This window comes from Microcaecilia unicolor, unplaced genomic scaffold (assembly GCF_901765095.1).
Source record: "Microcaecilia unicolor unplaced genomic scaffold, aMicUni1.1, whole genome shotgun sequence".
Classification (NCBI taxonomy): domain Eukaryota; kingdom Metazoa; phylum Chordata; class Amphibia; order Gymnophiona; family Siphonopidae; genus Microcaecilia; species Microcaecilia unicolor.
In genome coordinates, this window is record NW_021963486.1 from 363,449 (window position 1) to 376,861 (window position 13,413).

Genomic DNA, 13,413 nt, shown 5'->3' on the forward strand with positions numbered 1-13,413 from the left:
CTTTATTGTTTTCTGAGTATGTGGCTAAAAAGTAGAGGGTGCTAGCTTTGTTAATTTTTTGTTTTGTTTTTTTCCTTGGTTCTATATTTGTTACATCCTAGATGTTTTTATGGTCTAGTGTTCTTTCTGTAATCCGCTGTGAACTATATAAATGGTATTAGCGGAATATAAGAAAATTAACTGTACTGTAACCTCACAAGTGGTCTGTGAACATGGGCACAGTCTGAAAGATCTTTTTGAGAGGGGTACTCCCTTGATAGATCTTTTTGCTTCTTACCTCAACAAGAAAATCCCTCATTTCTGCTCCAGACTAAGATTGTGTGGGAGCCAAGCCTCGGATGATTTCCTCCTCTATTGAGGGAAGGGTCTTCTGTATGATTATCCTCCTCCACCTCTCATAGCAAGAGTACTACTGAAACTCAAACAGGATCGAGGAACTATGTTATGGATCACACCCTACTGGCATATGAAGGTAGCCTCCAAAAATCCATGAAGACACAAGTGCTTTCTATCTCAGGATCGGGGATCCCTTCTTCATCTTGACCTCCAGTCCCTGGGCCTCATGGTTTGGATGTGGAGAGGGTAGTAATGGAATTGCTCAATGTTCCAGAGTGTGTCTCCCAGGTCCTGTTGGTTTCCTGAAGAGATTCCACTAGGAGGTGCTACAATTTCAGGGAGAAGAGGTTTGCCATCTGGTAGGAGGGCAAGGCCCTAAATCCATTTTCATGTCCAGCACAAAAACTGCTTGAATACCACTTGTCTGAGTCAATTCTAAAGACCAATTATGTAAGGGTCTACCTTAGTGCAACTGGTACTTATCATCGTATAGAAAGTAAACCCATCTATGCTCAGCCCTTAGTTGTTTGATTTATAAGGGGCTTGTTTTTATTGAAGCCTCCTATCAAGCCCCTACAATTTTACTGGGTCCTGACCCAGCACAGCATCCTGACCCAACTCATGACAGTTCCTTTTGAGCCACTGGGCACTTGCCATCTGAAGTACCTGTACCGCTATGAATTTACAGCCTGTCTCACTGACACATACTACTCAATAATTACCGTGGATTCTTTTGGATTCGTATTAGATAAATGAAACCTTTATTAGAGGAGCTAAATTCTACATTGATTAAGATATATATACAATGGTTAAGATATATACAATGATTAGCTATATACACAGAATGATTAGCTAAACAATCATTACATCACTGGTCTCTACATCTAAGCAATGCTAAGAGTTCTTAGACCAGGAAAAGAAACAATAATACATACATACAACATCACTGGTCTTTACATCATTCAGGCTCTTAACGTCAGCTGGGGGGGCCCATTATAGCGAAAGCCAGGAGCTTTTTAGACCAGGAACAAGTCCTCTGCGCAGTATGTACATTACTCACAGATGAGCTCCCGATTTCACTGAAAGAAACTCCCCTTTTTATTAGGCTCAGAACTCATGTTCAGAGCTGAGGAAAATTACAGAATGCTTCTCTGTCTAGATAAACAAGCCATGCTGCGGGAACATGGTCACATGCTCTCCAACTTCAGGTGGCCAGGCTGGAGCTGGGAAGCAAGTGCCATACTCCTCTTCACATACCAAATTAATTAGAGCTGTGTCTTATCTTCTTCATTCCAACTTGTTTTTACACAATCAAAGTTAAACAATCATTTTTAAACAGAATTACTTCTAATCAACAATACAGACCCCGAGTGCACTGGTCGGTCAAGACAGAGCTGAAAAATCATCTTTAAAATTCACTTCCTTACAGTACCTGACCTGGAATGTCTTATTTCTGGTGGCAGTAACTTCAGCCCACAGGGTTAGTGAGTTCTAGACTTAAATAGCTTATCCAACTTAAACTCAGTTTTATAACAGAGTGGTTTTGTGCATGCATCCTAAGTTCCTTCCTATTTCAGTCAGTTGTTCTTCCCAATGCCACATGCCCATCAAGGTAAAAGCTCACTGCACACTCTGGATTTCAAGAGAGTCTTGGCCTTCTATCTGCAACAGACTAAAGACCAGGGTAAGTCCACCCAGGGTTTTGTTTCCTTTGACCTGAAGTGTCTCTGGGCTGCCATCAGCAAACACACTCTGTTGAATTGGATAGCAAACTGTATTTCATGGGGGAGTAGCTCAAGGGTTAGTGCAGCAGGCCTTGATCCTGGTAACCTGGGTTCAATTCCCACTTCAACTTCTTGTGACTTTGGGCAAGTCACTTAACACTCCATTGCCCCAGGTACAAAAACTTAGATTGTGAGCCCTCTAGGGACAGAGAAAGTACCTGCATCTAATGCATGCAGTGCTGTGTATGTCTGGTAGCGCTATAGAAATGATTATTAGTTGTGGTATTTCCTTGGCATATGCTAAGGCTGGACTGACTCTAGCTGGTCATGTCACATCTCATAATGTCAGAGCCTTGGCTGATCTCTCTGGAAGTCAGCCTTCATAAAGTAAGAATAACTGCATTCTGCTTGACCCTATGTTCTTTGAAGACATCAGGATGATTATTTTTACTGATCTACCCATCTTCCCTTGGAGCTGTATTGTACAAGCTATTAAGATTAGACTGAACTGGTCCTGCCCGAAGAAGATACATACAGGGCGTAGCCAGACCTCGACAGGAGGGGGGGGGGGGGCCAGAGCCCAAGGGTGGGGGAGGCACATTTTGGCCCGCCTCCCTGCTGCCGCCGCCACCTCTGCCCCCTGCCTGCTAAAGCATTTGTCCCGCGCTGACCTTACATTGATGGCACCCTGTCCTGCTTTCAGCATCGTGCACGCTCATTTTAATGAAACTGAGCATGCTCAGTTTTATTAAAACAAGCATGCACAGCTAGTACATGCAAAGTGTATCTTTTCCAAAGATTTCTAGAACTAACGCAGGGGAGTTGTTCTCGCACAGGCTGTGTCTGTATGATGTCACCCAACAGTAAGAATAATAATCCTGTTGTCCTCTGAGAACATCTGCTACATTTGAGTAACTATTTTCCTGTACAGCGTGGGTGGCTAATTTACAAAGGGCTGTATTAACTGAACTTGTTAAACTATTCAACTATAATAATGTCCAATGTTCTGATTTTTTTTTTTAATATAGAAAAAGATGATCCTAGAAACATTAATACAGAGATACGTCACAGGAAGATCATCGAGAAGTCAGAAGGGGAAAAGCTGTTATTAGAAAGAAAAGAAGAAACCGCTTCTTGTTCTGACAGGGGAGAAACGGGAAAATATCGATGGATTTCAGAAAATAAAGAAACAAATTCAGCAGGAGGCTCAGCTCTGTGTGAGCACAGTACCAATACTATCACGTACATAAGGGAAGAGCAGAGAAACAGGATGGGAGTTCAAAGATATTTATGTGATGTTTGCGAGATATTTCATTGTGATTGTGCAATTCTGAAATCACAGCAGCGATCTGACACTGAAGAGAGACCACCTACAGACAGTGGAAAAACCTTCAGTCAGAAGGGACAACGGAAAATCTTTATCGGAGATGCATATTTTACATTCTCTGAGGGCGAGAAAGGTTTCAGTAGGAAGAAAGAGCTAGTGCAACACCACAAAAATAATAAAGAAGCTAGAATGTGTACAAGTATTGAATATGGAAACAGCTTTAGCAATAAACCTAACATCATAAAACACCAGAAAAACAATACTGGTGACAGAATACCTTCAAGTCCTAATTCAGACAAAAACTTCAATCACGAAGAAAATTTCATAAGAACTGTAACATTCCGTTCAGGAGAGAGACTTATTTTAGGCACATCTACTGAGAGTGGTGAAAGATTGACTATGAAGGACAGCCACACAGTCCACGAAGGAAACCACGCAGAAGTGAAACCATTTGTATGTCCTGAGTGTGGTAAAAGCTTCAGTCAGAAGGGAACCCTCACAACGCATCAGAGAATTCACACAGGAATTAAGCCATTTACTTGTAATGAGTGTGGTAATAGCTTCAGTCAGAAGGGAACCCTCACAACGCATCAGAGAATACACACAGGAGTGAAACCATTCATGTGTGCTGAGTGTGGTAAACTATTCAGGTCCAAGCAAAACCTTACAAAACACCAGAAAATCCACACAGCAGTGAAACTGTATGCATGTACTGAGTGTGGTAAAAGTTTCAGTTGTAAGGCAAACCTTGTGAAGCACCAACAAAAACATACAGGAGTGAAACAGTATATGTCTGATATAAACTTCAGACAGAAGGCACACCTCACAATGCACCAGAGAATCCAGGCAGGAGTGAAACAGTACATGTGTACTGAGTGTGATAAAAGTTTCAGTAAGAAAGCATACTTTGCAATGCATCAGAGAATCCACACAGGAGCGAACCTGTATATATGTTCTGAGTGTGGTAAAAGCTTTATTCTTAAGGCACACCTCACAATGCACCAGAGAATCCACACAGGAGTGAAATCATTTAGTTGTAATGAGTGTGGTAAAAGCTTCAGGAAGAAGGGGCACCTCACAACACACCAGAAAATCCACACTGGGGGGAAACCATATGCATGTACTCAGTGTAATAAAAGCTTCAGTCAGAAGGCATACCTCAAAATGCACCAGAGAATCCACACTGGAATTAAACTATATATATGCACTGAGTGTGGTAAAAGCTTTATTCTTAAGGCATACCTCACAATGCACCAGAGAATCCACAGAGGAATGAAATCATTTAGTTGTAGTGTGTGTGGTAAAAGCTTCAGGAACAAGGGGAACCTCACAACACACCAGAAACTTCACACAGGGGTGAAATCGTATACATGTATTGAGTGTGATAAAAGCTTCAGTCAGGAGGCATACCTCACAATGCACCAGAGAAGCCACACAGAAGTGAAACCATTTACTTGTAGTGAGTGTGGTAAAAGCTTCAGGAACAAGGGGCACCTCAGAACACACCAGAAAATCCACACTAGGGTGAAACCATATACATGTGCTGAGTGCAATAAAAGCTTCAGTCAGAAGGCATACCTCACAATGCACCAGAGAATCCACACAGGAGCGAAACAGTATAGTTGTGCTGAGTGTGGTAAAAGCTTTATTTTTAAGGCATACCTTGCTATACATCAGAGAATCCACACAGGAGTGAAATCATTTAGTTGTAGTGAGTGTGATAAAAGCTTTAGGAACAAGGGGCATCTCACAGCACACCAGAAAATCCACACTGGGGTGAAACCATATACATGTACTGAGTGTGATAAAAGCTTCAGTCGGAAGGCATACCTCACAATGCACCAGAGAATCCACACAGGAGTGAAACAGTATCTTTGTGCTGAGTGTGGTAAAACCTTTCTTCTTAAGGCATACCTCACAATACACCAGAAAATCCACACAGGTATGAAATCATTTAGTTGTAGTGAGTGTGGTAAAAGCTTCAGGACCAAGGGGCACCTCACTACACACCAGAAAATCCATACAGGGGTGAAACCATATTCATGTACTGAGTGTGGTAAACACTTTGGTCATAAGAAAAACCTTACCACACACCAGAGAATCCACACAGGAGCGAGACCATTTACTTGTACTGAGTGTGGAAAAAGCTTCAGGGACAAGGGATGCCTTATAAGGCACCAGAAAATCCACACAGGGGTGAAACCATTCACTTGCACTGAATGTGGAAAAAGCTTTAGGGGCAAAGGTTGCCTCATAAGGCACCAGAAAATCCACACAGGGGTGAAACCATTTACTTGTACTGAGTGTGGAAAAAGCTTCAGTGGCAAAGGGTGCCTTGCAACGCACCAGAAAATCCACACAGGGGTGAAACCATATACATGTGCTGAGTGTGGTAAAAGCTTCAGGAACAAGGGACAACTTACAGCACACCAGATCATCCACACTGGAATGAAACAATTTAATTTAATTTAGGCATTTATATTATTATTAGCATTAGCATTTGTATAGCAGTTCAAAGTGGAGAACAATCACAAATTATGAACAGATGCTTTCTCTGTCCCTAGAAAGATCATAAGTTTTTGTACCTGTACTTGTACTGAGTGTGGCAAAAGCTTCATATACAAAGTAAACCTCTCGAAGCACCAGAAAGTCTACACAGGAGTGAAACAGTATAGATGTACTGAGTGTAAAAGCTACAGGAAAAAGGGACACCTTACAACACACCAGATAATCCACACTGGAGTGAAAATGTTTACTTGTACTAATTGTGGTAAAAGCTTCAGATACAAGGTAAACCTCTCAAAGCACCAGAAAATCCGCATGGTAGTGAAACTATATAAATGTGCTAAGTATGGTAAAAGCTTCAGTCATAAGGGAGACATTTTCTGACTATCGGGTCCTTAGTAAGTATTACAATATCACTGTACCAGAAAATCATTGAGATCATAATCCTAAAAAAAATTATGGCGAATGAAAAGGGTATGAAAACTTGATTGTGAAGAAGGATACAGAAATACGTCCCATCAAGCTTGATTAAATAGAATTTCCAAGCTATATGGATAAGTTGCCTTTACATGCTACAACTTATGAACTCTTGAAGGAAGCTTTGTTTGTCATAATCCATGTACTGCAACAAGCGTTAGCAGTAAATTTAAGAGACTGAACTCTTACTCCTCATAATCGGGAATGAGGTTCATTATCTGTCATGGAATGTGCAAAACTGACCTGTTTGGAGACATTGTCCCTAAGTGAAATCATTTACATGTACTTAGTATGGAAAAAGAAAACCTCACAAAAGCAGAATCCATTCAGGATTCAAACTATTTTATATGTACTGAGTGTGGTAAAAGCTACGATCTGAATGCACCCCTCACCAAGTAGCAGAGAATCCACCCAAAATATGTTCATGTACTGAACGTTTTAGAAAAGCGGAGAACTGCTGCAGGAAGAGACATATGTAGACAGAAGGGGGGATTGGAAAAGAGTGCAATAGGAGAGGTGCAACGACAGTGACAGGATGGGGCAACAGAAGACATATCTGTGGCAACAGAAGACGTATCTGTGATGGGTGAGTAGAAATGGAGAGAGGAGATCTGGAAATGGAAGAGAGAAAGAAGTCAACAGAAGAGGAAGAAGATGTGAAAGAGAAAGATGTTGGAATTAACAGTTATGGCGACAGTATTGACAGATTGTGTGGGTTTGCTTGTTTGTTTGTTATGCTGTACTTCATTTCTTCTAGCCTATTACTGAATTGTAGTCACTTTTTTTTTTAACCAGATTAGTATGTAAACCGCTCTGTTAATTTATATTGAAGGGCAGTATAACAAGTAATTAATAAACATATTGAGAGAATTTTAACAATCAGGGCCAGGTGTAAAGAAGAAAAGTAACTACTACTCCTTGAGGAAAAAAAAAACACATCGAAGAAAAAATAAAATCATTGCAAGTAAAGATAAACTTGATAGACGGATATCCAAAAGGATCCAGATCACCAAAGATAGCAGCCTTTTTTTTTTTTTGCTTACACGGATCATTCCTGTGTGCTAAGGCTATTTTTCCTGCATATGTAAAATGGCTGCTTTTTCCAGTTTTTCTATTAATGGCCATGCACTAAGGGGCCCTTTTACCAAGCTGCGTTAAAAAGGGCCCTGTGGCAGCTGCTGTTTTTGCCGTGAGCCAGGGCCCTTTTTTACCGCAGCAGGTAAAAAGCTTGAAAAAACACATGGCCATGTTACCGCCACCCATTAAGGTGGTGGTAAGGGCTCCCACGCAACCCTGGTAGTATATATTTTTTAAATCCTGCAGCGCCGGAAATGGTGTGCGTTTGGAGGGGGAACTACTGCCGGTGGCTGCGTTGGGCTGGCGGTAGTTCCGGGTTGCCGAGCAGCAACCCTTTAGTAAAGGGGCCCCTAAGTTTTCCATATCTTTTCCATACCACCCTAGGGCACAGGCCTTCAGAGCGGTGTACATAGCATTTATTATAACGATAGATATACATCTAATAAAAGAGCCTTCTCCAGAGTGAAGAAATAGCAGCACCGTTATGGATCAAGGGATATTGTTAAAGGTGAAGGCTGACCAAACTAGCAGACAAAGACTGTAGTTAGAATAGTATGTGAACAGGAGTTCAGGAAGCAGAACATGAGGTAATACATAAAGTAGCAGGGAGTTTTGGGCTGTACAACACAAGAGAAAAAGATGATGAGTGAAAAGAATGAACTAATGTTTTATAAAAAGGGCTTTGTGTAGAAACAGCATATAAGCAGCAGCCTGATTAGTAAATGTTTGAGGCAGTGTCAGCCAATACTTTTGTATAAGCAGAACTGTACTCCTATGAGAAAATTTATTTTAATTCTGTATACTCTATTGGTAAGTTAATAAATTGCTTTTCTCATACGTGACCTGGTCTTTTATCATTCCAATCTTTTCCCGGGATATGTATGAATATTGGGATGGTGGTAAAAAGACCTAAATCTCTTTATTACAAGAGTAACCCCCACACTCTGGAATGCATTCCCTGAAAGGCTTCACTCAACGCTAGCCTATCTGTACTTCAGGAAGCAGGTGAAAGCTTTTAATGGAAGAATCAACTAACTTGCTAGTCACACACACAACAGGACGAATACCTAGTTAAGATCATATTCCTGCTCCTTTCTGACTTCACATGAAACTTCCTTTAACTTAGGCCTATTTTTTTCTAACTCCTGTTACTCTGTTTTATCTGCCCATATGTTCCCTCTGCTTACGCCCCTCGCTGTTATGATGTTTTACTGTGTTGACATGGTAAGTATATTTCGCCAGTGTCGCTATGCTCATATTAGCCCTCTCCTTCAGTCACTTCATTGGCTCCCTATCCATTTTCGCATACAGTTCAAACTCCTCTTATTGACTTACTAGTAAAAAAGCCCCGTTTCTGATGCAAATGAAATGGGGGCTAGCAATGTTTTCTTCTGTGTGCATGTGGGAGTGTGTGTGTCCCTGCCCTCTCTCCCCTCCCCCCTCTGAGTCCTTCACTGTTACAGAGCCAGCGATTTGATTTCGTGCTCTGCTGTTTTCCTTCACTGACTGTTTGTGTTACAGAGAGGGCGGGGCAGACACTCATGGGGAAACCGGATATCTCTCCCCCTTCACACTTCCTTCTGGAGGCTTCACAGAACGTTGGTGTTGCCTTTTATATAGAGAGATAAGTGCATTCACTCTGCAGCTCCTCACGGGACTCTGTCACACAGCCTCCAGAGGCAGAGAGGGAGGGCTGGCCCTAGCTCAGAGCTAACAGCCAATAGGGAAAGCTCACACAGGGAGCAAGAATACACTTTCAGCAAGAGTCAATCACAGGAAACTGCACACTATAGGGGGGAGGGGGAATCCCCATTATACAGTGCTATCTATTATTTATTTATTTATTGCACTTGTATCCCACATTTTCCCACCTATTTGCAGGCTCAATGTGGCTTACAAAGCTCTGTTATGGCAGCTCCATAACAGGGAAGAAATACAACTGGTGTTGCAAAGAGATAAAAGAAAACAAGAGGATCTGGTTATGCAGTTGTACAGTGAGACATTCTGAATAAAGGAGTGTAAGGGTTGTGTTCAAGTAGTTATGGGTTCTCGTGGTAGGCTTTGTTAAAAAGATAGGTTTTCAAAGCTTTGCAGAAGTTATTTGATTCGTTGATCGTTTTCAAGTGAGTTGGTAGTGCACTCCACATCTTTGTACTCATGTAGGAAAAGCTGGACGTATGTGTTAGTTTGTATTTGACCCCTTTGCAGCTGGGGAAGTGTAGGTTGAGAAAGGTGCAGGAAGATCGTTTAGCATTTCTGGGTGGAAGGTCCACTAGGTCTAGCATGTAGGTCGGGGCATCTCCATGAATGATTTTATGAACAATCGTACATATCTTGAACATGGTACGTTCTTTCAGTGGGAGCCAGTATAGGTTCTTTCTTAGGGGTTTTGCACTTTCATATTTTGTTTTTCCAAATATGAGTCTGGCTGCGGTATTCTGGGCCGTCTGGAGTTTCTTGATGGTCTGTTCTTTACAGCCAGCGAAGAGCGAGTTGCAATAGTCCAGGTGACTTAGTACTAGGGATTGTACCAGGTTTCAGAAGATGGCCCTTGGGAAGAAAGGTTTTACTCTTTTGAGTTTCCACATGGAGTGGAACATTTTCTTCGTTGTATTCTTCACGTGGTTTTCAAGTGTGAGATTTTGGTCAATGGTGAATCCCAGAATTTTCAGGCTGTTTGAGATAGGGAGGGAATAGTTAGGGGTGGTTATGGTGGTGAATTTATTTGTGTTATATTGTGAGGTTAGTATAAGACGACGTGTTTTTTCTGCATTGAGTTTTAGCTGGAATGCATCCGCCCAGGAGTGCATGATTTGGAAGCTTTGGTTGATTTCGTTGGTAATTTCCTTTAGGTCCTGTTTGAATGGGATATAGATCGTGACATCATCTGCATATATGTATGGGTTAAGGTTTTGATTGTCTAATAGCTTGGCTAGTGGTATCATCATTAGGTTAAAGAGGGTTGGTGAGAGGGGGGATCCTTGGGGGACTCCGCATTCAGGTATCCATGGGTCTGATATCGCCGTGCTAGTTGTTACTTGGTATGATCTAGTTGTCAGGAATCCTCTAAACCAATTAAGAACATTACCTCCAACTCCAAAGTATTCCAGGATATGTAGTAATATTCCGTGGTTGACCATATCGAAGGCACTGAACATGTCAAATTGTAGGAGAAGTATGTTCTCCGAGGACAAGCAGGCTGCTTGTTCTCACTGATGGGTGACGTCCACGGCAGCCCCTCCAATCGGAACACTTTACTAGCAAAGGCCTTTGCTAGTCCTCGCACGCCAATGCGCACCGCGCATGCGTGGCCGTCTTCCCACCCGAACCGGCTCATGTTCGTCAGTCTTCTTTTGTCTGCGCTCGGGACGGTCGTGTTTGCGCCGTTTCGAGCCCCTCAAGTTGACCCTCGTGCGTCTTTGAGTTTTTGCTTAGAAAAAAAATAAAAGAAAGAACTTGGAAGAAGACCTTTACGGTCTTTTCCCCTTTTTCCCGTGTTTCCAGTTTTTGTTTCCACATGTGTTTCCAGTAGGTGGTTACTGAGTTGTTTCGTCACTGCACCTTCCATCAGTTTGGTTATTAGAGGGATAGATGCTACTGGGCGGTAGTTGGTTAGGTCATTTGTACTTTTCTTTGCGTCTTTAGGTAATGGAGTAAGTAAAATATTTCCTTTATCCTTTGGGAAAAAACCATTTTGTAGCATGTCGTTCAAGTGTCTCATGAGGTCTGTTATAAATTGTTGGGGGGCATTTCTTATCAAATGTCTAATCTACAGTGCGATTTGGCGTACCTTTTGAGTGATTGGGAAATATTTTCGATCGATAGCGCGTCAAAGTTGGTCCATGATCGGTCTGCTGGGTATTCTCCATGTATTGGGTCTAGGCATTCAAGGAGGCTTGCATAATCAATTGAGTTGTTGGGTATAGTGGTTCGTAGCTTTATGATTTTCTCTTTGAAGTAATTGGCCAGGTTGTTTGCTGATGGGGTATCTATATTATTAGAGGTAACCGGTGTGGTATTTAGTAGATTGTTTATGAGTTGGAAGAGTTTATGTGTATCCTTGTAGCCTGGACTGATTTTAGTTTTATAATATGCTCTTTTAGTCTGTCTGATAGTGTATTTCTATTTTATCTGTAGTTGCTTCCAGGCGTTAAGTTTAGAGTCGTCTTTTTTCTCGTTCCATGCACGTTCTAGACTTCTGACTTGTGTTTTTAGTTCTTTTAGTTCTTCAGTAAACCATATTACACAGACAATGCAATTAAATGCAAATAATACTCATACTAAATATACATAACAATGCACCCTACTTCCATGAACATGAGGGCAGAACAACCAAGATAAAGCTACTATGCATGGTTGAACCCCCATCATCTGAGAGCAGCAGATATCTCTAACACAAACCTAGGCATAGCCAGCACAGGAGATATCTACAGGGCTGCCACATGGTCTTCAGTATATAGACTTACCCTCTCCTCATTCCCTCTCAAAAAAAAAAAAAGTAAACAAATTGCTTTGATACAGATTGAGCTGGGGAGGTAAAGCCTGCCTAGTGTGGAAATATTGGCATGCTTCTCCGAGGACAAGCAGGCTGCTTGTTCTCACTGATGGGTTGACGTCCTCGGCAGCCCCCTCCATCGGAAAGTTTACTAGCAAAGGCCTTTGCTAGTCCTTGCGCGCCCATGCGCACCGCGCATGCGCGGCCGTCTTCCCGCCCGAAACCGGCTCGAGTCGGCCAGTCTTCTTTCGTCCGCGCTCGGTACGGTCGTGTTACGCCGTTCGTGCCCCAGAGAGTCGACCTCGCGCGTCCTTTTCGACGTGTTTTTTTCCTTGTTTTTCGTTGAAAAAGTTCGGGAAGTGTTCCGGAAGACCCTTTCGGGTTTTCTGCCCTTCCCGTAATTTTCACAGCTTTTGCCCTGTAAGTTTTCTTTCGTTGTCGGGGTAGGCCTAGCGGACTCAGGTAGCGAGATTAGCCCAGTGGAACGTTTTGTTCTCGGGCTCTTCGTCGGCATCGGCACCGGAGGCATCGAGTGCATCGACGTCGTCAGCGTCCGGACCATCTTCCTTGGCTGCCGCTCCATCGACTGCATCGAGGCATAGGACCTCTGCATCGGCGCCGAGGCATCGGGCGACTGCATCGACGTCGGTGGTACCGAGACTTCGTCTGCTGATGTCGTCGGACGGAGGTGCATCGTCAGGAGTGCAGGTGAGGGCTGTCCATTCCCCTGCTGGTGGCGGTGAGCCTTCGGGTGGGTCTCCTCCTACCCTGAGGGCTCCTGCGGTACAGCCCCCCTGGGATCGACCCTCTTCGGTCTCGGCCCTGAGGAAGCGACGGATGGATTCTACGTCCTCCTCGTCGGTGCCGGGGAGCTCCGGTGACATGCTTCGGAAGAAGTCGAAGAAGCATCGACACCGGTCTCCTCCCCGTGTCGGCACCGAGAGCTCTGGGTCGCCGAGGGAGTCGGCACCCAGCAGGCATCGGCACCGAGAGGACCGCTCACCCTCTGTTCAGGAGGTGTCGATGCGCTCCACTCTGGACAGCCCGGAACAGCCTCCTCGCCCGGAACAGGTTCTGACGTCGACGCCTGCATCGACCTCTCAGTCTTTTTCTGCAGCCACTCTGAACGAGAGCCTCCGGGCCGTTCTCCCAGAGATTCTGGGAGAGCTGTTGCGCCCTACCCCTCCGGTACCGGCGGTGCTTGCGCCTCCGGTACCGTCGAGCGTGGCGCCGGCTGGTCCATCGCCCAGGTTGAGGTCCCCGACGTCGGTACCACGTGCGGTGCCGACCGTGGCCACCTCCCAGGAAGGCTCCCCGACTACGTCGGCGGAGGGAGCTTCGCCGATGCGGGCGAGGGAGTCTACCTCTCGACGCCCCCATCGTGGACGTGGCTCCACGGAGTCGAGCCGGGCGAGGTTGCAGACACAGGTCCGTGAACTTGTGTCTGACACCGAGGGTGAGGCCTCGTGGGA

At 43.9% G+C, this 13,413-nt stretch overlaps 2 protein-coding genes across 2 annotated transcripts in view; both read left to right on the forward strand.

The window, feature by feature from the left end:
• Positions 1–3,413, forward strand: part of LOC115459357 (putative protein ZNF720) — a 53,046-nt gene extending 49,633 nt beyond the window's left edge. Inside the window, exons 4-5 of the mRNA XM_030189194.1 lie at positions 3,089–3,286; positions 3,403–3,413. Of these exons, the coding sequence (XP_030045054.1) occupies positions 3,089–3,286; positions 3,403–3,413 (209 nt within the window). The remainder of the gene's footprint in view (positions 1–3,088; positions 3,287–3,402) is intronic.
• Positions 3,414–3,480: 67 nt separating this feature from the next.
• The window catches only part of LOC115459358 (zinc finger protein 585B-like), a 72,590-nt gene continuing 62,657 nt past the window's right edge, over positions 3,481–13,413 (forward strand). Inside the window, exons 1-2 of the mRNA XM_030189195.1 lie at positions 3,481–5,842; positions 5,972–6,270. Of these exons, the coding sequence (XP_030045055.1) occupies positions 3,577–5,842; positions 5,972–6,270 (2,565 nt within the window). The 5' untranslated portion in view covers positions 3,481–3,576. The remainder of the gene's footprint in view (positions 5,843–5,971; positions 6,271–13,413) is intronic.